This window comes from Corapipo altera, unplaced genomic scaffold, assembly GCF_003945725.1.
Source record: "Corapipo altera isolate COAL_440 unplaced genomic scaffold, ASM394572v1 78, whole genome shotgun sequence".
In the NCBI taxonomy this organism is placed as follows: domain Eukaryota; kingdom Metazoa; phylum Chordata; class Aves; order Passeriformes; family Pipridae; genus Corapipo; species Corapipo altera.
Genome location: NW_020884904.1, coordinates 3,165,823 through 3,189,866, shown reverse-complemented (window position 1 = coordinate 3,189,866; position 24,044 = coordinate 3,165,823). Strand labels below are relative to the sequence as shown.

Sequence of the window (24,044 nt, the reverse complement as noted above, 5' to 3'; positions counted from 1 at the left end):
GAAAGTCAGTAGAAGTGAGTTTCCAAGTACTACACCTGGTTTACTTACAAAAGCAAATAATAGCTCACTGGTCACAACCCCAAAAGCAGAATTGTAGTTTTGGGATTCTACTCCATGTCTCTGTACACTTCACAGTGAGGCAATGTACACTTTCCATAGCAGCTTTTCAATGTTATAGACATGTTGAAAAAGGTACAGGAAGAAATTAAATACATGAGGTAAGTGTATGATAGAATCTTATAAAATTTTAAGTAGCACAAAGAAGAGTAGTGACTTGTCATTGTCTGTGCTAGTTTCAGAACTGAAACATCAGATGAAACTCTCAGGTGATGTGTTCAAGAAAAACAAGGGAAGAATACTTTTTCAAAAAGCACAAAATCAAGCCACAGCACTGCTTGTAGGATATTGTGGATGCTAATATATCCCTGGATTCAAAGAGTAATTAGATAAATTCATAGAAGAAAAATGTGTCCATGGCTATTAGGTAGGAACATGTGACTTCTGGTTAAGGAAGTTCATAAGCCACAAATTACTTGGAGGTTGGAAGAATATTTTAGGGAATGCATCACTACATGCTTGACCTGTTCATTTAGTATTGTCCAGCATCTGCTACTGGCTGCTGTTGGAAGTGAAATGGTGCACTAGTATAGCCTTTAATTTGACTCACTGTAGGTGTTATGTTTTTAATTGAAGGCAGACTAAATCTTTCTTCAGAATATAAGACAGTCTTTTAGGAGGAACTCAAAGATCTGCCTTGGAACCCTTTCAGAATTCTCACAGTACGGCAAAAGAGAGGTTAAAAATGTGGTATCTTTTTTTTTTTTTCTAAGGTTTTCTTTTCAAAACTTAAAAGGGCAAAGAAAATTTTAAAGGCAGGTTGGAGAGTGGTAGTTCTTCTGTTTTCCTGTCCTACATAACAGGCAGAAACAGCAAAGATCAGTGGGCTGCCCAGGATCAGTACAGAAACTGTAAGAGAGTTCATACAAAGAGATCCAAGGAGACTACACAGAAGCTCACTGCAAGTGGTGGAATATGTACATTTTTCATTGCCCCTCACTTCTCCTTCAGGCATAGTACTACTTGCCCACATCTTGCAAAACACATGCAGACTTAACTATAGTCCTCTTAATTTTGAGCTGAGTCAATGCCACCTTCCTCCCAAAGCAGCCAAGGAAAAAAGAGATCCTTGCTCTTGAACATAAAGTCAGGAGGTATGTGATAGAGCTGTAAAGAGGTTACAACACATACTATCCTTCTGTAAGCTCTTTTCCTGCAACATTATGGCTACTGGCAAAGTACAGTTCCTGGGATTTGTGCATGTCTCCACATATGCATGCACGTTCTGTTTGGATCATTTGTTTCCAGTGGCATTTATGAAGTTCTAATTTCATTTCAGCAGTTGCTTTCTCAACCAACAACAGGAGGTTCAGGATGAAGTAATTTAAGTCTTCTTTCTGTGAAGGTTCTCTCCCTTCCCTTTAAAAATTCCACAGGAGAAGGTCCCAAAATGGCTGTTGTTTCCTCTAAATAAAACCACCCAGAAATTACCTGCTTTTAGGCTGTTTGCAATGTCTTTGTAATGTAAACTTGCCTCTGCTTGGGCACTTTCCTCTTCATTGTTTTACAATTGAAGTTCCCAAGAGTTTATTGCTCACAATTATCTTATTTAGAGAGATGGTACAGAGTGAAAACCTTCTTATGGGACAAGTTCATCTCCCATCTCCAGGTGAACTGTTGATGCTTCGGGCATCAGCTTTACACAACCACCAGCATTCTCAGGAGCCTGCTCTGGCCTCCTTAGGGAAAGGACATGAGCATCCCAGCTGAGGTGGGGTTCCCACCAAGCTGTTGTAGAGATTAAAAAAATCACTTAGACTAAGTTTAGGTGCATTAATCTTGGTCTTGAGTATAATGGATGCAGAGAGTATTGTGAATGCCTGTGCTTAATACAGAGGCCACTAAGGAATGGGAAACTATATAAAGTATACTTTAAATTAATTTTTTCTACAGTGACTAATAAGACTGTTCTTCGAGTTGCTGCATGTGAGAGAGTTGGGTTTGGTTTTTTTTTTAACTGAGTAATTATATTTTTATTTAAATAAAAATGTCACATTAACATCTAATATTCTTTCAGATATTTTTATAAGCTCCTTGGAAAGCAGAAATACCTTTCTTCTCCTGTAGAATGTTTTTAAAAACAAACCCATAGAGTAATACGTAAGTCCTTGCTTAGCTGTTGTAATTTGACTAGTTCAAATTGAGATGTAATACATATTGTCTTAACTCCTTTGGAATCAAATTACCTGTGCTGTTCAAAACAAGTAATTTCTGCTTAATAGGGAGTGAGATAGATCCTTACTATGAAGGAATAAATGTTTTCTTTTTTTTTTTTTCTGTCAGAACTTAGTATTGTTAAATTTACAAAATTTATAAAACAACTTTGCCTGTTCTGTAGTGTAGGGGCTGCGTGTGGTGATTTTAGCTTTATGGCAGCTAATGTACTACAGGATCACCATGTTTCAAGAGGGAGCTAGAGAGCCATGAAATAATAAGCCCTTAGGATCCATCTGTAACCCTCTGTCTTTCAAATGAGTAAAAATAACCTGTAAATGTTTTTCCCATTTTGATTTTGTTTTTCAGGTGTCTATTGATGGAAATGACAGTGTCAGTGGCACAGGAATGATAGGTGAAAATGAACAAGATAAAAAAATGCAGGTATGTGCCCAATACAAAATAAGTCTGTTAATTTCTTCTGTCTTCTCTACCCAGCAAGGTGCATGATAGGTAGTCCTGTAGCCATGAACTGGGGTCTGCTGCTACCCCTCAGGAGTTTTAGATCTCAAACCTGTACAGATAGATTATATTATCTCACTTTGCGCAAGATACTGTCACGAGATTTTAAAAAGATCATCTAATACTTACTGTTTTCAATTACCTTTGTTAAAGGTAATTGAAATTATGTTGGATTTCTAAGATTTTTCAAGCTGACCTGGGTATTTCATCTGTAAGAGTTTAAGTATTTTGGAAGTTCTTTTCCAGAGAATGAACAGACTTTTGACAGTATTTAAAGCAGAAAGAATGTTGTCTCAATTAATTACTTATTTTCTTCTCAAGAGAGACCCTTCCAAGCATATGGCTGGAACTGTTCTCTCTTTGATGACTTATTTTGATTCCACTTGCCCTGTTAGGGTCTCTGCCTTTCATTGCAGGTCTTATAGGGAATCAGTAGGTAAGAATGTTGTTCCTAGTGAATGCTTAAAGAAGCAGAAAAATACTTCCATTTCTTATTCTGGATTTGTGTTGTTAGTACATAGAAATATAAAATCCTTTTCAATGTGAAAAGATTATCTTAAAAGTTCAAGGGGTAATGGAAAATACAGATGCAATTTATTAAGTCTCATGCTGGTTTCTTTTCCCTGGGATCCTTAAAATTATGTATTTGACATAATATTTTATTAAAGGAAAAGACAAAGCAAAATGTATTTTGGGCTTCAAAGAGTTATGACCAACAGCAAAAATAGTACTAAAACCTCTGTACCCTCACATGTTCAGATGACAAAATCAAAACTGGAAAAGTGATTGCACTGAGAAAGGTTTGCCCAGAGAAGCCTCATCTTTCCTTTTTGTTTAATTTAAGAAATAATGAACTAGATAAGGAGGAAAAATATCTTCCAACATAAAATACAGTATCTGTGATACAAGTTAGGTTCCACAATATTTAAAGCTGCAGACACTCTACTTTTGCCTGTGTGGCATGACTGTGGAAGGAGAGAATACCTAATACATGCATTATTTACCGTATCTTACTGTATTCAGAAAATGAAATTCAGAAATTCAGAGGGTTTGCACACTTGTAGGTTGGAATAGGGCTACAACTCCAATAAAAGGTAAAATTCAAGGACGAGTAAGATAAGATCTTGGTTGGTTTTAACTGAAAGTAAGAGCCTATGAAGCAAAATTACCTGTGATCAGTATCCACTTAAATGTTGATTTTGGCCTCAGCCCCACACAAAGTAAATCTAAAGGTTGTTTTATCTTAGACATGTATGGCAACATATGTGCCATATGGAAATGTGCCAATCTTATGGAGCATTTTATGTTCCAAACAAAAAGAGATCTGGTATTTCAAAAGGTATTGAGGCTTAGTCTCAAATTCTGACCCATATAAGGTGTCTTCAGTTGGCCAACTGAAGGGGCCCAAAGCTATCAATTATGTATGAAAATACAAATCATGTTTATATCTTGATTTAAGTAGATACCTACTTGTAACTCATTCTGAATTAGTATTATTTGGGATAAAATAGACTCAATATTTACACGTAGAATTAAATAGATGTATATTTATAAACTTTTTAAGTCCAGAGGTAACAGCTGTAGTACTGCTAAGCAGTCATTTAGACTTGCATGTGGTTAGTGAGGTGTTTCACCAAAGAAAAAAGCATAAAACCTCTTTGTGATTTCTACATGTGGAAAAAAAAGACTCTGTGTGCCCAAATGGATATCCTACACTATTTCCTTTCAAATCTGTCATACCCATCTGTTCGTAATACAGACTTTGGTTATATGATTCTGCTTTTACATATGCAGTATAAAAATCTTACCTGAGCTCTTTGCTACCTTTGTTATTCTCCTGTGCATTTGTGATCTCTTAAAAATAGGGGTTTTTTTAATTCTGTGTATTTTAAAGTATTTTGAAGCATACAGTTCCTCTCAGTAAGTTTCACGTTATTATAAAGGTGCTTTATTTGCTATGTTCTTCTGACTTTGTGCCTCCTAACATCAGAATTTTTTAGTTTCCCTAATGTATTGTCTTTTAAGAACAGTAATTTTAATACTGTATCTGTTCTTGTTGAATTATACTAACTGACTTCTTAATAATGCTCGAGTCATACCAACTAATGTATTGTGAAGAAACAAATACTTCTGCAAACAGTTGTTTGAACAAACCAATGCTCATAATGTTAAATTGATTTTTTTCCTCAATGTTCTCTTTGATACAAAGAGGGGGAGAAAGAAAACAATCTTAACACTGGTAAAATTATATCTGGTTATTTCCTTACAGATATCAGCACTATAGAACTGTTTTCATTTTCTTTTAAGCTTTGGCATACTTCAGCTTTATAGCAGATCTCTGCAAGTACATACATATTTTACGTGCTGAAACAACAAAGAAATAGTAGTAGGTTTACTGATAGAAAAAACAAATCAGTGCTTCAGTGCAGGTGCTCAACCAAGAGTATTCTTTTTGATCCTTAATATATTGAAGTGACTTCTGTGATTCATGCATCATAGGTTAAACAATAGTATTAATAATGGGTTTCTTGATCCAGTAGGTTTTGTTTTTCTCCATGGTTCCAGAGAAGCTTTTCTGAAGTGATGGAGTTGAATGTTTCAGTTGATTAAAAATTTTATATATAACTTTGCTTCCTTAGTCTTAAGAACAGTCTGAAGGTAACAGGGGGTATCCCATCCTCTCTGAAGAATCTGTAGGAATATAGTTCCAAATCAAATTTCTGATCTATCTGAATGAGGATATAGAGGTTGATGTGCAGTTGCAGGGCTGCAGTCTTGCTGGGATGAGAGGGATGTGATGGGAGAATTCAGACAACTGAAGTGCTGTGATGGATGGATCCAGGCTCTTTAATAAGGCCAGGTGGGGAAGGAGAGAAGCGGGAGCTGCCCTTCATGTGGGAACAGCAGGACTGCAGAGGGCTCTGCTTTGGGATGGGTGATGGGTCAGAATGACCAGCATGGATGGGTTGCAGTGGTTGTGGTCTGCTACAGAGTCCATGGTCAGGAAGAACATGAGGCCTTCTTCAGACAACTGGAAGAAACCTCATGTTCACAGGCCCACCTCTTCATGGGGAATTTTAACAACCTCAGTATCTGCCGAAGGGCATCACAACAGGGCACGTGAAATCCAGGAGGATTCTGGAGTTCAGGGATGGCAACTGGCAATCTAAAGCAGGTTACAGAGCAGCTGGCAAGGTGAGAGACACTTTGCTGGACCTCAGTTGCCAAGAAGAATTAGCTGGGAATGTGAAGGCTAGGGGCAGCCTTCAGGAGTCTCCATCCTTAGAGATACTTGGAACCCATTTGGATACTGCTGTGAGGAACTTGCTGCAGCTGACCATGCTTTGAGCTGAAGGTGTTGTCTCCTCATCCATTCTGTGCAATGTTCTCTTGTACAGTTCAGAATAGAACTGGATCCATAAGAAAAGGGAGGTAGTCTAATAAGGCAAACCTTTTAAAATAGTCTCAGTTACTTTGCATACAGTTGTATCCAAGTGCTTACATTTGGGCTTCTGCCTCTGTTCAGTCTGTATGAAAGGTTCTTGCATGTCAGTGTAAGCCTTTAAAAGGGGTTTAAGTTGCCTCCTGAAACTATTCTGTGTGTTTTCCTATTGTGCCATGGCAGAAGGGAGAGTAGAACCTAGCTCAAATTGCTCCAATTAGTTTGATCAAAATACAGGCACTGCGGACCAAGGACAGAATGCTTTCCTTCATTTTCAAAAGTGCTCATTATAAGTGCATTTAATTTAAATTGACCTTTCCATGAACTTTATCTTTGAAGGTGGTCTGATTTATGGCTAATCTCCCTTAAGAGCAGGTCCAGTGCCTTAGAAGATTCTTCTGTCTACTCATTTGGTCATTTTACCACTGTCTTATTTTTTAAATTATTTTGTCTTTGCTATTTGGCTAATTAATGCAAGTATTTAAATTTGCTAGCTACAAGTATGTTTTCCAGTTTCTCTCATCAGAATTTATGCTTTTCAGTTATTTATTTCTAGTTAGTTTATTTATCAAGGACTAAGAAATATGTGACGTAGCAAAGAGAAACAAAAGAAACCTGTCATAGTCAGCTCTGGTTTGATAGCAAAATAAAGTTGTGTGACTTCTCTGATCCATTTTGGTTGTTGGGGTTTTTTTAGTGTGTGGTTTGATTGAGGTTTTTTTTTTATTTCTTTTTTTTATTTTTACCTTAAGATTGTCCTGCAAGGACATGGAACAAGAGTGACTGCAAAATCTCAGCAGACTGGAGAGAAAGCCTTTCGCTGTGACTATGATGGTTGTGGCAAACTGTACACAACAGCTCATCATCTTAAGGTGAGGAGATGTACAGTGTGCATTGTTACTTTGTAGACAGGATTTTTTTGGAGAGCTTGTGGTTAACGGTAATGGAAATGAACAGAGAGCCAGTTGCAACGGGGCTGTTTTGTCAAATGTTTATTGGGTTGATTTTACAGGTTTATTGGATTGATTTGTCTCAGGTGCTCAGCTGAGTTTACTTTGTGTTCTGGGTAGATGCAGGTGTGGGATCATGTTAAGCCACTCTATTGCCATAATATAAGAAATCACTTGTTGAGATTGTTTCCACCAGCAGTGTCACAATAATTCTGGAATCCAGTGTTCACTTTATCACATTTTTATCATATATGCATGATCATGCAAAAATTCTATTTTTTTAAAATATTTCACTATCATAATACAAAGTCTGGCTCTTCAAAATGATCTAACATTCAAAGTGAAAAGCTGGAGCATCTTTTCCTTACAGATGGCAACTCCTTAATACTCTTCCTTTTTTAAATTAAGTAAAGGAGCTGCTGAAACAGTAACGATGTAGAGCTGTTCCCGTTCCAGCTGAGGCTGAGGTAATCATTTGCTGATGAGGTAACCTCTTTGCAGTGCTGCCTTGTCTCTGACTAAATAGAGGCGCCAGTGAGTAGCTGACTATGGATCATGTGCTAAACTGGTGTCCTTGCTGCAGAGGTTTCATACAATATAAGAGGATCATTGGAAGCATTCAGTGGAGGCAAAAATCAGATAGAGAGTGGGCTCTGAGGCATGTTTGCCTCTTTAACGTGGATGCATGATGGCAACTCTGCCTGTGTTTACAGAAGTGTTTTGTGCAAAACTGACTAGAAGGATCAGCTTAAACTGTGGAAAGAGACATCTTTAGTTTTTGAGAAAACGTTGTTACCATATTTCATTATTTTTCATCATTGATATAAACAGACACTTGAATGTGAATCTTAGGAAGAGAAATAAAACGTGTTGACTTTGAGAATGAACTGTTTCTGTGCTGAAGTAACCAGATATGTTTCATTAAGTCTCTGTCTTGGATGTCAACAGGTGCATGAAAGGTCACACACAGGAGACAGACCGTATCAGTGTGAACATCCTGGATGTGGCAAAGCCTTTGCAACAGGTAATCTTTTGTAGACTAGCTCCTCCTGCTTGTTACTGTTTGTCTCTGAATAAACTAAGGTTTTAGTATTGTCTTTTTTAAACTGCTAAGTTGGTTGGCAGAACTGGAAAAAAAAAAAGTCATCTTTTCAGCTAGTGTAGCACATAGAAATGACAGAGGATTTAACTCTTAGTTACTGAAGGAGGAATGAGATGAAACACCCAACACTTCCCTTACTCTTCACCTGTTCACTACAGTCAAATTTTAATGTTGAAAAATAGACCTTTCTTAACGTTAAATAGAAAGCTGTTGGCTAGAGGTAGATTCATGATCTTCTGATCTAAATTTGAAAGGAACTTTGATGGAAGATGCTGGTTTAAGTGTTCTTTACTGAATTCGTATCAGAATGACATCTCATGAAGTGAACTCTACATTTCATACAGACTGCTCTGTTCATAAACGATGCTCTTCCTGAGATTGAATTTGATCATGCAAAATGCAATTATGAAGAATGAAACAAGGAAGAAAGTGGAAGAGCAAGTCTTGTTTCAAATTCTGTTCTTTTTCTTTGAATGTAAATTAGTATGCTGCTTAGAAAAGTTAGGGGATTTTTTTTAATAAGGTTTTTTAAAATAAATTCATGTGATCTAATACATAAATGCTGGTGAGAAAGGTCAGAAGGGAAACAACCACACTTACAGAACTGCACCTTTAATTACATAGTGTTTGTAAAGGGATTTCAAAACTACACAATAAAATATTCTCTTCTTTTGCAACAGACTGTATGGCTATAAACAACTGTTTTCTATAACTACCATATTTTTGGTCAGAGCCATTGTACCACTGTAGTTCAGCAATCTTTGCCTTTGACAAAGTTCACCTGAATTACTGAATGCTCTTGGTTTAAATATGAAGCACTCTCCTGGTTTGGATCATGAAATTGAGTTCATTTTAGATGTAAAGAGTGAATTAATGCTCAGCTTGGTACACATGCGTAGTGTTTTTAAGAAAATGAAGAATAAGAATTTCAGTTGTTTTGGGGAGAACACATTGTGAAATTAAAGCAAATGCTTTAATGTAAGGTTCTTACAGACCTTCTTTATTTGGTAGAAATATAGACATCACTTGTGGGCACAAGTAAAATTCAGGTTTGTTTTCTAAAATGGCTGTTTCAGGCTTCTTTAGTCATTCTGTTTTCAGGGAAGTGCTGAAAGGAAAATCTTGGTAAAATGCTCATTGCAAAATAATTTACAGAGGGCCTGATCCAAAGTTCACTTTCAACTGTTAAGAGTTTTTGATGATGATGAGTTCCTAAAAGTTACCTTAAAGGGAGTGAGTGTCTGTGACTGCTATCAGTTAGCACCTATATATGTGCTTTTACTGCTGACTTCATCAGTGGTACTGCTTTTTCTGTGAGTGAATGTCATTGTGGTGACAGTAGTGGGAAGAGGTAAAAACCAGATGGAATGCAGAGCACACAGCTTCCTCAGAAGGGAGAATAAACATTTGTCCACATTCTAATGATTACAGTTTATCCTTCTGAAGGGAAGGAGAAGTATGGAATATAAGTATACACTTATGGAAGTGTATTTTCTTCACAAATGAAGGATGAAAGAATTTCTAAACTGTTATCTAGAGTTCTGCTGCTCTGTGTGGTAGAATGAAGAGCTTGTGAAGAATGAAAGAGCAAATTTTACTCATCATCCAGTTTCCTGATTGGAATGGCAAGTGCAGGTTTTGATGGTGATGGTTTATGAGTATCCTAATTTTGTGTTTACTATAACATCCTTTCTGATCTTCAGGGTATGGGTTAAAAAGTCATGTTCGAACACACACGGGTGAAAAGCCTTATCGGTGCACAGAAGAAAATTGCACTAAATCATTCAAGACTTCAGGAGACCTCCAGAAACATATTCGAACCCACACAGGTACTATTATCACTCAGTACTTTTCTGTTAATTCACTGAGGGGAGGTGTTTTTTTTTCTGTTTCTTCATTTTGTGACTTTATACATACAAAATCAGCCTGTGTGTATTCTCTTTTTGAAGCCCAGTGAGCTTAACACCATTTCAGAATGGTAGGAATTTACTGGAAATCCAGCATGCTTTTCTTGGAAAAATTGCCCAAGCATTCACACTGCTATTGTAAATTCACTAACTTTAGCAATGCCTCACTTAAATTGTCACTGAGTCACTTGTTGCCTTTACAGTTTCATCTGCAGCTGTAACAGAACAAGGGACTTTCCTCAATAATATGTCTCACCTTTTTGAAATGCCATCAGTGTTCTTCAGGTTTGGTGCTTTAATACAACTTGCATGCCAGCTTCCTGAAGGTTGATACTTCTGAGCTTGTTATCCTGATTTCCCTTCTCTTTATGCAGCAGAAAAATGAACAGAAACATTACAGAAAATCAACTGTTAATAAAGCTTCCAAATGCATAAAAAAAAAAAATCTTATTTCTTCCAAAAAGATTCATTTGAAAGGCAAAACATAAATATAGACAGCATACACTACAACTCTGCAAAACTCTGTGGGTGCACTCATGTAAAAAAGCTTGCACAATGTCTCCTTTGCTCCTGAGATCTTAAAAAAAACCCAAAACAACCCTTAAATCTAGGAAGAACAATCGATCACTTGCTAGCCTATACCATTAAGTATATTTATCTCTGCTAGAACACTGACAGATTTTTTCCATTGAACATTCTGAATCTTAGCAAGTAAAGAAGGAAAGACAAAAAAAATAGTGGGTTTTTTTTCTCAGATTAAAAAGATCAATATGGGGAGGCGGGATGTAAATGCAGGCAACAAAAATTGTAAAATCTAAAGATTACATTACGATATTTCTTGTGCTTTCTCGAGCTTCTATATTCAAAGACAGTCTGTTGGGATTAGTGCTGTCTTGATGTTAAATTGGTCATCAGGATGAACATCTCAGTTCTAGAAGAGAACTGTGGATCTTGTGTACTACATCAAGTACAGACTGTGGACTGAAAGGTTTCTGGAGTATGGACAACTTGATTAGCTGTAGACTTTTTTTTTTTACTTCTTTATGACCACAGAAGTTGTGTGGTAATTTAATCTCTTTAATTAGTAGTTGAGGCAACACTTGAGCCAGCCTCATGTAACCTACCCACTTGAACAATATGAATAATAGAATCATAATCTCCCACCAGTCCAGGGACCAGAGTGCAGGAGTGTCTTTTTTTAGATTTTCGAGTAGTTTCGGGAAGCTAAAGCTTTTGCACCAAGTCCTTTGTGCAGATGGATGGAGCAGTGAGTGCTCATGCCCTGTGCAAGCTGCAGCAGTGCACCCGATGGAGGCAGGTCTGGGCTCTCCTACTCTCTCCCATGGCTCTGAAGCCTTTTCCTTCCTTTATCAGGCAGATTGGGGTTAGTGCCTTCTTAATTTTCTGCCTCTTTTAACCAAAAGTGATTTTTTTCCCTCTCTTTGAGTAGCAGTCCAGTCTCACTTTCTGTACCATCAAATGCTTGCCTTGGGTTCCTCGGTGACTTCCCCAGGCACACAACTCGGGGATCAGAGAAGCTGGTGTGGATGGTACCTCATGCTGCAGTGGGGTAGAGCTTGAAGGCTTCGGACTTGCTTTGCATTTCTAGTGCTGCAATTATCGGTCACCTGGAAGCAGGTCGCTTTGCTAACTAGGACATTAGAAACTGAAAAGGCTGCCTTCTCTGACCGGTCGGGTGACATTCCTGCGGGCATTCTTTAAGAGCACTTTGTTTTCGTTTCTAGCGTAGGGTCTGTTGTTGGGCGGGGTTGGCTCCGCACCGCTGCTCCTTTCAGGCATGTTTGAGGTCCTGGCAGAAGCAAGGCTTAGGGGAGCCATGGTAACACAACACTGAAGCCTGTGTGCGTAATACACATGCTCTGTCTTGGCAAAAGCTTGGAAAACCTTCCTGAAACAACTGCCCGAAGGAGTGAATAGGAGTTTCCTCTGCCAAGGAGTTAACTGCTTTGGAGTTTTGTGGTATTAGTGTCTCTATCAGGACTTGTTTTTTTATTTCTGTCTCTAAGTACCTATTGTTGTATCTGCAGTGGTATTCTGCCCTCTCTTGCTCTTGGATTCTTCTCTTCGGTAAGCAGTATAGTGGGTGGAATGTACTTAGCATTAGAAGTGCTGAGGTGCACGACAGCCTGTCAGGTGGCTCGAACTTCTCCAAACTTTACCCCCTTCACTCTCCCTCTGTGTGCTTTGATAGACCTGAAAGATCAGGAGTATTGTGGTATTAGTGGCTGGCCTTGTCTGGTGTTCACAGTGAAATGTTCTGGTGCAGGGTTGTAAGTTATTGTGCTTAAATTTACATTACATTATTAGACTTACTTTAAAAGAATCTGTATTTGTGGTTGCTTTGGTTTTGGGGTATGAAACTTGAGTTTCATGGCTGTCTGTCTTTATGAAGTTTGTTCTTCTCAGTTTTACTTACCCATTTGTATCTTGGTTATATGTTAAACCATGAAGGGTTTTTTTCATTTCATGAATTAACAATTGACAAATGTGCAAATGATATGCTACACTTGTTTTGGACAATATAGGTATGAATTGGGGAGGGTATTAAGTATTTGTTAGAATACAGATGATGTGGAAGCTCAAAAAATCAACTGAGTCTGTGTTATACCTTATAAAGTACTAATCTAAATGCTTCATAATTTAGCTTACAGACTGTATAATTTTCCCAAATTTTGCCAGTTTTGACTAAACTAGAATACTTCACGGTGGCGTGTTCATGGTATTTCTGACTGAGGATCTCAACGATAGAATTGGTAGCTTTGGATTCCTACATTCAGTCTAAGTGTAACTGAGGATTTTTGTTCTTTTATAACTTTGGCATATCTACCTTTTCTTGTCTTTTTTTTTTTTCAGGTGAAAGGCCCTTTAAGTGTCCCTTTGAAGGATGTGGCAGGTCATTCACAACGTCTAATATTAGAAAGGTTCACATCAGGACACACACGGGCGAAAGGCCTTATTACTGTACAGAGCCGGGATGTGGGAGAGCTTTTGCCAGTGCAACTAATTACAAGAATCATGTGAGAATACACACAGGTATATGAGCGATGCTTTGTATTTTGAAGTGGAATCTGCTTGGGAGAGGCTGTCATTCTCCTTGTGAACAGTGTTTTGGTGTGTTGTAATTGGGTATAGTTGCGTTCATATGACCTGGCTTGGTGCTTCTCTTTGGGTCTCCTCTCCCCTCAGCTGAGGATGGTTAAGCAGTTAGGTTTCCCACCTTACTGTCAAGGCAGAATAATTTTGGATTGGATACAGAGTTTTTTAAAACAGATGCAAAACCTTGTCTTCAGTGGACATTGGGCTAAATCTGTAATGTGGTTCTGGGGCTTGCCTCACTTGTGAGCTGTTTCGTAAATAAATAACAGTAAAGGACAAGTCTGAGCTTAAACTTTGGCTCACTGTTATGAGTCACTCTTTCATCCCAGCTGTGTTTCCTTGCTGCTGAAACTGTAGTCAAAACTTCCTTTTTATAGACTGGAGGTGAAAATACTTACCCAACTTGATTTTCAGGGTTAGTTGGCAGAAAAAATGACCACAAATTTGAAGATTTTAAAATTTAAAAGCCTGTGATAGCCATATCATCTTGGTAGCATTATGTATTTTATAAAACACAGACAGGCTTCCTAGATCTATGTTTTGTATCTCAATTTATATTTTTACTTTACAGTGTAATTTAGACATTTGTTTCATTGATTTTTAAATAAAAGTTGTTTGTATATGACACCATAATTGTTTAAACATATGCTTCCTGTAGATTTCTTCAGAGCTTCACAGACTCAAAAGTAAGTGATACTACTAGTGAATGGACATACCTGATCATTGAGGAAAAGTATGGGGTTTCCAGTAATAAAAGAAAAAAGTTCTCAATAGAATGGCAAACTGACACAGCAGCTTTCAGCCTGTATCATTGTCTTCATCAGAAGGATGTTTTAGATGGGATGAAAGGGGGAGAAAAAAATGGGCCCAACTTGCACTGGCAGTAGTTTTTAAAAAAAGGCAGTAAGAGATTGCATTAATAAACTTTGTGAGGATGAGCTTCACTGTTGCCTTTGAAATCAAAGTATGGTTGGTAATGAAGGTGCGTCACTAAATATCGTTTGCTGGCAAATTTTTTCTGTGCATCCTGGCTAAAGTTCTCTTTGTCCCTTTTATTTTCCCATATAGGGGAGAAGCCCTACGTTTGCACAGTTCCTGGTTGTGATAAACGTTTTACAGAGTATTCTAGTTTATACAAGCATCATGTTGTACACACTCATTCCAAACCCTACAACTGTAATCACTGCGGGAAAACCTACAAGCAGATTTCTACTCTTGCTATGCACAAGCGGACAGCACACAATGACACTGAGCCCATTGAGGAAGAACAAGAGGCTTTCTTTGAGCCACCTCCAGGTTAGAATTTCAGTCCTCAGTTCTCTTGTTGTAAAAAAAATGGGCTGGATAGTATTTTTCTGGGGTTTTCAATAACCAAGGAAATGAAAGCATAGATAAAAACTGGAAGTACTTAATAAAGACATCTTAATTTCTCTGTAAGACTTTAGTGTGGCAACTTGTAAACAGAAATTGAGAGAGTAATCGTTCAGATAATAAACTCATTTATAGCAGTCCTGGGGATAAGAGAGAAATTTGAGTCGCGGTCTCAGCAAACCTGCAATAAACATGAATGTGGGGAAGGGACTGAGAGAATCTAAACTACTTTGATTGCAGCCTACTGGATTTTTCTGAGAGTATGTGTAATGCCATGGTTGGTGACAGTCTTTTGTGCAGGAGTTGATGGAAAAAACATTGTTTTTGCAGCAGGCTGATATTGTGTTGGTTCTGCTGTGGTTTATAGCAGTTCTGTGAGGTGTCCTAGAGGCAGAGATGAAAATAAGCTGCTGTGCTGCAGCACCCCTCAGAGTATGTTTTTCATGGTATCATGAGTATTGAATCCTTTGACTATAGAAGATGAGACCAAAGAAGGTACTGTGACAGGACAAATACCACTTGTCAAATGGTGATATTTAGATGAGACAGAATATCGGAAATGTTGGTTTGGTTAGAAAAGTTGTTTTGCTATATGTTCATGGGAAACTGCACTGAATGCCTCAAGAAAATTTGCTATAGCCTAATTCCTTCTCTTAAAGGAATGATAAGATTCATTTGCTGAGGTTAAACATTTCTTAAGATAATGAACTTACTTAAATCCCCACACAAAGGTATCTCTGTGTTCTTCTGTATGTTCATTAATTAATAACTTTTTTTAAAAAGCTTCTAGTTGTGTTTGCATGAAGTCCCTTGTGTGGAGAAGTTAACATTTATTGATAATTAAATTAGGAATGTTTGCCACCATTTTAATATTTGCTTATAAGCTAAATGTAGAATTTCTTCATATGTAGTATTTAAGTGTGTAAAAATTCATTGCTAGAAGATTACATCCTGTGTTCCCAAAATGACAGACTTGCTGGCTCGTTTTTGGTCTCTTTTATTTTTCTCATCTTTCCACTAAATTTTTCCATTGGAATGTTTAAAAACTTCAAACCAGGCTGGGACTTAATCCTTGTCATTTGCTTTCCTGGCAGCATTTAGAGTATGTATACTATCCTCTTACCTTCTTTGTCTCAAATAGGTCAAGGTGAAGATGTTCTCAAAGGCTCCCAGATAACCTATGTGACAGGGGTAGAGGGAGAAGATGTAATTTCTGCACAGGTTGCTACAGTTACTCAGTCAGGATTAGGTCAACAAGTGGCACTAATATCCCAGGATGGAACCCAACATGTAAGTAACCACAGTGTTTGAGGCTGACAAAAATAAACTGAGAACTGAGGCAGGTGTTTGCAGGTTCTTGATAAATATGTACATGGGTTTCTTAAGGAAAGAAGCTTCTTTGGAGCTGCATCAGGATATATTTAGTGTTATGCCTCCTGTGGGATACCTAAATGAAACTACATATTCTGACATGTGAAACTATTAATACAAAGGTAGGGGTTTTGTCTACCCTTGATATCTTTGTCACTCTTAATGAGCTGTTTTAACAATTGTCATATATACAGCCTAGTTTCTGAGGTTTCTCAGAATTTCCTAATTATGCTATTAATAGATGATGATCATCTTCTCTGTTGTCTGCACACACTTTGGGGGACTGAAGGAGTGGGAAGTCTTTCCAGTCCAGGTGCCTGCTTTAAAAGCAGTTGGGTAGTGTGCAGTTCTTGCCATTCCTAACATAAGCCAAAGGATAAGGAATGCTTTGTTATCTCCTCCACTTGAAAAGTCCTATGGCTGTATTTTTGTAAGGATTCCTATGGATATATATTTTTAAGGATTTCATATGAAATTTCATTGGGAAGGGACTTCAGCACAACTCTCTTGATTCACTATAGCAGTATACTGAAGGCTTGTGAGGAAAAGTTTTTATCTCAGATGGTAGGGCAGCTGAAATACCAGTAGCATATGAAAGATATATTCTGAATTCAAACTGAAAATGAAATATTCAAGGGGGCTGTTACATTGCCAGCTCTGGACATTGCAGCAGTACTAAGTAGCTGGCATTTTTACCCTCTAAAATGAATGTTGGTCTGCAGAAGCCTTGACATAGAGTTCCTACATTTATTTAAATTATCCTTCAACTTGACTTCAGTTCTGGGATTTATTGCCTTGTAAAACAGACATCAAATCATGTATCTGATGCCCTAATGCATTTATACTGGAGACATCAGTAATTTAGATCATTAATTTTTATGGATTTATTTTTGGTTTAAATTCTAAGCCTTCATAGGCCTCTTTAGTATTTCCATTAAGGTCAAAGTATGTCAGGTGATACTACCTTAAATCCCATTGTCCACTGTGTAAGACACATGCATAGATAATCTATCATGCTGTTATTTGGGATATGATTAACATGGAGTTGTAGACTCTGGGTTTAAGTATGCAACCTCTTTTTTTATTACTGGGAGTCAGATTTTTATTTCTGTAAACAGATAAGTGTGTCTGAAAGGTCATGAACTGTTAAATCCCAATGAAGACAAAAACAAGGGCTCTTTGTCACAGATGGGGACTTGGCCAAAGAGTGATGGTGATTCCAGAGGAATGAATGAGCACACTGGTCAGGAAGTGGAATAACGCCTACTAGATGTTTTGGCCAGTTTACTTGAGATCATGGCTTAAAATGTTTTTCCATGCTATTGTGAACAAGTTGCCTTTTTCTTCTGGGTTGCTACACACTGTTTCAAATAAAGAAACCGAACTAGCAGGAGTATTCCTGCTGAACCAACTAGCAGGAATTTTTGATAAATGTTGTTAAGGCATATAATTTTTTTGTTTAAACCTCCCTTAAAAACATATGTTATATTGCCAGAACCTTAAGACACAAGTATGACCTGAGCAGCAACCAAACCTTTTATTTTTACTTCATGAATTATTTTGTGTTTCAGGTCAACATATCCCAGGCAGACATGCAGGCCATCGGCAATACTATCACTATGGTGACACAAGATGGCACCACGATCACCGTCCCTGCCCACGACGCCGTCATCTCTTCTGCAGGAACACATTCCGTGGCGATGGTTACTGCAGAGGGCACCGAAGGACAGCAGGTAAGAGATCATCCTGCATACATGTGTAATGTTCCTTTATGAACTGATATAAAATGGGCATCTAAGCCATCGCAGTTCTGGTGTTCACCTAGATTTCTCTTAGTAAAGCAGTTTTCAGCACCTGGCCGTAGCATTCACCTCCTAAGTGTCTGATGTGTCCTACTCCAGTGCTATACATCCACATGTGGCAGAATGTTCATGTATTCTGCCAGGACAAAATTCTGAGGTACCAGTCCAATAATTCATTTAGGTGAGTGGCAGAGCTAAGAATAGAATACAGTATGAACTGTATGATTTTATTGCTTAATGTTATGGGACTGTAACTTACTTGGCAGATAAGAAAAGTTGAACAGTCACAGGTTGGAATTTAACTCTGAAGACAGTGGTTGTATGAGGTCAGTACAGTACCAGATCTGTCACCCAGCTGATTCTCTTCTTTTGGTCTTGAAGGTTGCCATTGTGGCTCAAGACTTAGCAGCGTTTCACAGTGCCTCCTCAGAAATGGGACATCAGCAACACGGGCACCATTTAGTGACTACAGAAACTAGACCTGTTACGTTGTTGGCTACATCCAATGGGACACAAATTGCAGTACAGGTAAGATGGGGATAAATGGTTTTTGGAGTGCTTCTGCTAGAGTTAGAAGTTACTAGTCATGTAACAAAATGATTCAAATAAGCTTGGCATCCCTGCAAAAAAATTGGCCATAATCATATGGTCTCATGTTTTAAATAATGTATAGGGTTAGGAAGAGGAATAAGCATCACCTGATTTTCCAAATCTACTTGTAGCATTTCGAAAAAAGGGGGAGGTTAGGGGTGAGTCAAACTTCAGGTCAACTGAATTGTTCATGGACTCACAGGTTTTCAGTGGAAATGTGCTTTCATTCATCCTTCAGCTTTACATATAGAGCTGACACATATAAAACCAAGCTCTCAAGGGTAAATTGCTATGAACTTATAAAATTAGTGAATTTATGTTATTTGAACCTTGAAATGCTAACAGTGAAAAGGTGCAAACAGTTATATAGGAAGATTAACAATTAGAAGTCTCTGGAAATAGGGACCTTCTCTGTATGTGCCAAACCAGCACAGTACAAGCAGTAGTCTCTGTAAATAATTCCTCACATTGTTCAAACACTGTAATGAAAAAGTAGTTTCTAGGTATGAAAGAGCTCCTAAGAGCTCAAATTGAAAGGAAAAGTGTTAATATCTTCAAGCAGAAAGGAGAGATTGTTATTTCTTCCTTTGTTAAATGGAAAATAGCTGGTTGAAGAGCAATGAAAATTGAGAAGCGCTGAATTCCGAACTCCTCTCTTTTGAGCTAAGCTGGCAGTAACCAAAACTGCTTGTAAGAGAAACCATATCAGAAGGCATTTGTTTGCAGGAAAGCAAAGTTGCACCCTCAGCAGTGTCCTTTGAGTGATAGGAAAATATAGGCACTCTCTGCTCATACCCCTCTTTTTTTACCAACAGTGGAGCATTTGGTGAAGTATCTTTACATTTATTAAACTTAAAATATATAATACAAATAGAAGACAGAGAGAATTCAAGATTAAAGTATTAATGATTATTCCTGAAGTTTTGATAGGTTTTTCTTTTGTACTTTGATTCTAATAAATTAACCTGTTTTGTTTCTAAATACTGGTAAAGCAAGTAGCCTGATGGTCAGGTTAAAGTCCTAACGAGGTGATAAGAGAGGTCTTCTTGATTTGAGTGGCTCCAGAATGTGATATGCAATGACTATAAAAATAACAAGGGATACTTAAAACTGTCCCGTTAGGTAAAATAATCTGATTTTATCTTTCACACTCTTATGTGTGTTTCTCTCAGGCCAACAGGTAATGACCAGCTGTATGGTTTTTTGTGAGGTTGAGATTTGTCTTCATTGTAGCAATCATGGTTGTAACATGCATAGCATCCATATTATAAAATTCCATGGATTCTTTCCCCAAATCGTGTCTCCAGTTATTTTGCTTCTGGTAGTACCAGATACATTGATGACTTTTTAGTTGCAACAAGAAGATAATTGCCTCTCTAAACTACTGTGGAATCAAACAGTGTCATCACAACAGGTTTTTTAGACAGTCAGGATTCTGGAGTAAAGACACACTTTTTCTATAAATTACTGTTATATGGTCTTCCAAAGAGCTGACTTTCTGTTACAGAGTTACAAAAAATGAAGATGTTTATTTGCTTTACCAGTGTTAAAATGTAATCCAGCAGCCACCATGGCTTTAGAAAGCCTTGTTTGAGTTTTGTAATATCTGCCAAGTTGAAATATCACCTACTTTGTGTGTCGTGTAGTGTGTTTACCTTGGAGCAGTTCTTTGAAGCAAATGTATTCGGTAGATACTTAGAAACTTAGTTTAATCTCCTATCAGCAGCTATCTTAATTGTCATGCTGATTAGATAGCTGCTCGTATATATTACCCTGGAGAGGTGTGACAATGCTGATCATGCTTGTTTGGGCTAAAATATTGTTTGATATCTAGATCTTTGCTTTCATATCTTTTTTTTTAAATGCATTTGTTATCCGTGTATAACACTTTGGATTTACCTATGTTTAAATGCATTTGTTTCAGCTTGGAGAACAACAGTCTCTGGAAGAAGCCATTAGAATAGCCTCCAGAATACAGCAGGGTGAAACACCAGGGATTGATGATTAACTTCTAAAACTGCTACCAGAACAATAGAGTGAAAGCTATTTTATTTTCAATCAGCAAAGGTCCATGCCAGCAGCAAACCATAAAAACTTTGAAGTCACCCACTCACTGATACTATGTACACATTTTATGCAAGAGTGAAGAACATTTTCTAAGTTTTGTGTACATAACCCTTGGAATGGACTGACATCATCTACTTCCAACCGTTGTATTCAGGAATATGGAATTAGGATTATATAGTAAACTTCCTTGTTATCCTTTCATCAGATTTCAGACTGGTCTACAAGCAAGTGAAAAATAGAAGTATTGGAATTAATTTTTAATGTCATGTACAAATAATGAAGGCATTACTGAAGATTTCAGATGTTTAAATCACCATTTCAGGAACCCTTACAAATAATAAAGGCAATAAAGCCTTTTAAATTGCATTCCATCAATGGAAAAGTCTTGGATTTTGAGCCTACTACTGTAAATCTTCGTATTTTGATTTGTTTCATACAGATTTGAATACTCTTTAGATTATCTACCCCATCTCATTCATTGTAAATACGGACTGTTAATGCTGGAAATGCTAATTATATTATCTTTAAATTGGATTATGTACAAAGGACAAACTGGTTGTTCAATATTAAAGAAAGTAAATCTAATGGTTTTGTTTCTTTACATATTTTACTTAAGATGTTACTCTCAGATTATTATGCAATAAATATAGCAAGATTGTATTGTTTAGGTAGGATGATATTGTCATGTGACGTATTGTTTTATTTCCTAATGAGACTGAAGTTCAGATTATTTATTTACGGCCTTGTATAAATTTTTCCAAAGTTTATTTATCATAAACTTAATTTTTTGACGTATTAATTTTGATCATAATCTACTACAGTGTGTTAAGTAATTAGTGGTAATAGTTATTTCAAACATGCTAAAACACTACAAGAATGATTTTGACTAAAAAGTAAAGTTGCCCGTTTTCAAGAGAAATATTTTCAAATGGTGCATTTGCAGCATACATATAAGTACTAATAGTCTATTTTCAACAGTTCTGAATGCCTGCTGCTACCATTCAGTACCTAGGATATGCTGATAATGAGTGCTTTTGAAAATCAGGACACAACTTACTAGAAAAAAGGGATTAATTAATGATGATGTAAGTACAATGCTCCTCTCCAGTGATCATTCTGTAAAGGAACAAAAAATTTGTTGTAGATATGTCTTAACACATACAGCAAAATGTAACTTTTCCTTTTTTTTTTTTTTAATATGAAAAGGTGTTTCTACGCTTGTCTTGTTAGTAAGCTGGTTAAGCAAGTTAAAATTTTTTGACTTCCTGTAAGTTCAGTGTTTATTTTAGATGAGTGTCAAGAGTACTTCTGAAACTGAAGCCTCATTTTTTTTCCTTCTCAAAGGAAGGATTAAACATCCTCTGGACAAAGTCTTTATCAAGTAATCACAAGTGTTGTGAGATGCACATTCTACATGAAAAAATAAAGTCCATAACTCCATACTTTGAGGTATTTGACCTCAAAAAGGCCAAATTTGAATAGAATTAAGCTAATTAATTGTGAATTACTATATCAGTGTGGGTTGCAGCCTTTTATGTTTTCTATACAGAGGCCAACTGTAAAGTACAGTGAGAGAATACTGTACTGTGGGATAGATGGGGACAAAGCAAAGACTATTCTCTGGATCCATTAGAGAGTACAACTTGGAAACAATTAGGCTGTCTGTAACTTTTGTATGGGATTGAGGCTGCTTGCTCACTTAGGTGCCAGTTTTCCTGAAGTGTTGTAAATCTTGATATCCCATGGAGATTAATGTACTATGCAAGGAGGATTAATTGCCTGTCAACTAGACCAGTTTCTTAGTACTTATCACCTTTTAGAAATTAAAGTTGTATCATTTGACATGAACGTTCAAGGTTCTTTTTTCTTTTTTTTTTTTCCCTTAAATTTCATTGCTAATAGTTTCTGGAAACGGTGGCTGGAACAGTGGCTTTGACTTAGCAAAGAAATAACTTCAGTTCTTACTTCTTCTCATTTCCCAGGACACTTTCTGACCACTGTGCAAATGTGAGTATTCCTTCTCTTTCATACCAGTTGGTTTAATGCAAGGCATTAATTCACAACCAGCTCAGTCAGGAAAAGGTGTAGTGTTTTTTCAATTATTTCTCTGACTGTTATTTTACAAGTTACTCTTGCAAAACTCCCAAGTCAGAAGTGGTGCTTCCATGTGTTGCTAGGTACCTCTGCAAAGGAAAACATACTTAATAAATAAGCTAGAGTGACTTAGTGTTCAAAGAGAAGCTGAGGTGATTACATTTGTCTTAGCTGTGAGGCCTGCATTCATAACAGACTTGTCTTCCCCATGCAGAGACCTGGGTGCTTTTTCCATCCTGCTTCCATTCAGGCACGAGTGGAAGGAGCTGTTTTGCTAAGATGATGCTGTGTGTTGGTGTTGGAAGGTCCTGGAGTGGAGGTTAGACAGGACAAAATGGGGGTCGGTAGGAAAACTAGCAAAAAGGATTTCCAGAGGAGGAAACAAAGAATATGACCAAAAGGACTGGTTGATTGGCAGTAGGAATCTCTATACTTTCCCCATAGATTTTACCCCTCTTGAAAATTCTGTCTCAAGGGCAGTGCTTTGGCACACTAGAAGGAAATAACTTGTAAAAGACAATTCCTATTAAGTAAAGCAACTCAGTATACTACTTTCTGTTACAAACTGACTCCCACATTTCCAGTCACAATTTTTCTTTCAGATCTGAATTCCAGGCCTACACCAATTCCCCTCACAAAGAAGTGAACCCAAAATCTCTGTAGACTTCGCAGTCAACTGTCCTCTTCCGTTTCTTCAGTTTTTCACCACGGTGGGTTTTGCTTTACTGTGCCACTCCTGATAGTAAAAGAGAGGATTATTTTCGTGGCTCCAGGCTGATGACCTATTGTGCCAGACACACTGTGCATAACAATAGGACGGCTTTTACTCTAAAGGGCTAATGGTTTTCATAAGAGTAAATCCTGTTGTAAACAGCCGGTCATCCCTGATGGGCTAATTAACCCCAGCAACCATCAGCTGACCGATACCGCAGATCTCGGGCACAGTGTGCGAGACAAGGCACGTGGTGTCTGCTCAGCACACAAGGGAAGGACAGACCTGATAGTCCTGATAAACAGAACGTCTGAGCTCAGGAGGCAGTTCCTCCTAAACTTTACTCTAGTTCCTGACCCTCCTAACCCCTCAAATACTGCCGGGATTTGTCTGACTGGATGCTCTGGTTTCTGTGATGACCGTGCCGTACTGGAGCACAAGAAAGCACTATGCATTGCTGTGTCCCGAGTGCAGTCAGGGAGCCTTCCCCAGGGGTAGGAAGCTATTTAATCGGTATTCAGCCACCAAGAAAAGAGGGTGTGGAGCACGGATGTGATCAAGAGTGTTTCTGAATGTGGCAACTTCAGCTACACAGCTGTTGAGGTTAGTCAGACCGTACACTTTACCTGACCAAGCTTCTACTTACCAAGATGCAGAAGTGCCCTGTAACTAACCTATTCCAGTCACTCTTAGTTTGTCACTGAATGAAAACAAATGTTCTGTAA

General features: G+C 37.6%; 1 protein-coding gene across 3 annotated transcripts in view; it reads left to right on the top strand.

The window, feature by feature from the left end:
• ZNF143 (zinc finger protein 143) overlaps positions 1–22,368 on the top strand; it is a 35,145-nt gene extending 12,777 nt beyond the window's left edge. For all 3 annotated transcript variants that reach the window (XM_027651281.1, XM_027651280.1, XM_027651282.1), the window contains 10 exons: positions 2,641–2,715; positions 6,988–7,107; positions 8,134–8,209; positions 9,991–10,116; positions 13,069–13,248; positions 14,380–14,607; positions 15,824–15,972; positions 17,625–17,786; positions 18,237–18,383; positions 20,371–22,368. In XM_027651281.1, coding sequence (XP_027507082.1) covers positions 2,641–2,715; positions 6,988–7,107; positions 8,134–8,209; positions 9,991–10,116; positions 13,069–13,248; positions 14,380–14,607; positions 15,824–15,972; positions 17,625–17,786; positions 18,237–18,383; positions 20,371–20,454 — 1,347 coding nt within the window. In that variant the 3' untranslated portion in view covers positions 20,455–22,368. The remainder of the gene's footprint in view (positions 1–2,640; positions 2,716–6,987; positions 7,108–8,133; positions 8,210–9,990; positions 10,117–13,068; positions 13,249–14,379; positions 14,608–15,823; positions 15,973–17,624; positions 17,787–18,236; positions 18,384–20,370) is intronic.
• The last annotated feature ends 1,676 nt before the right edge of the window (positions 22,369–24,044 follow it).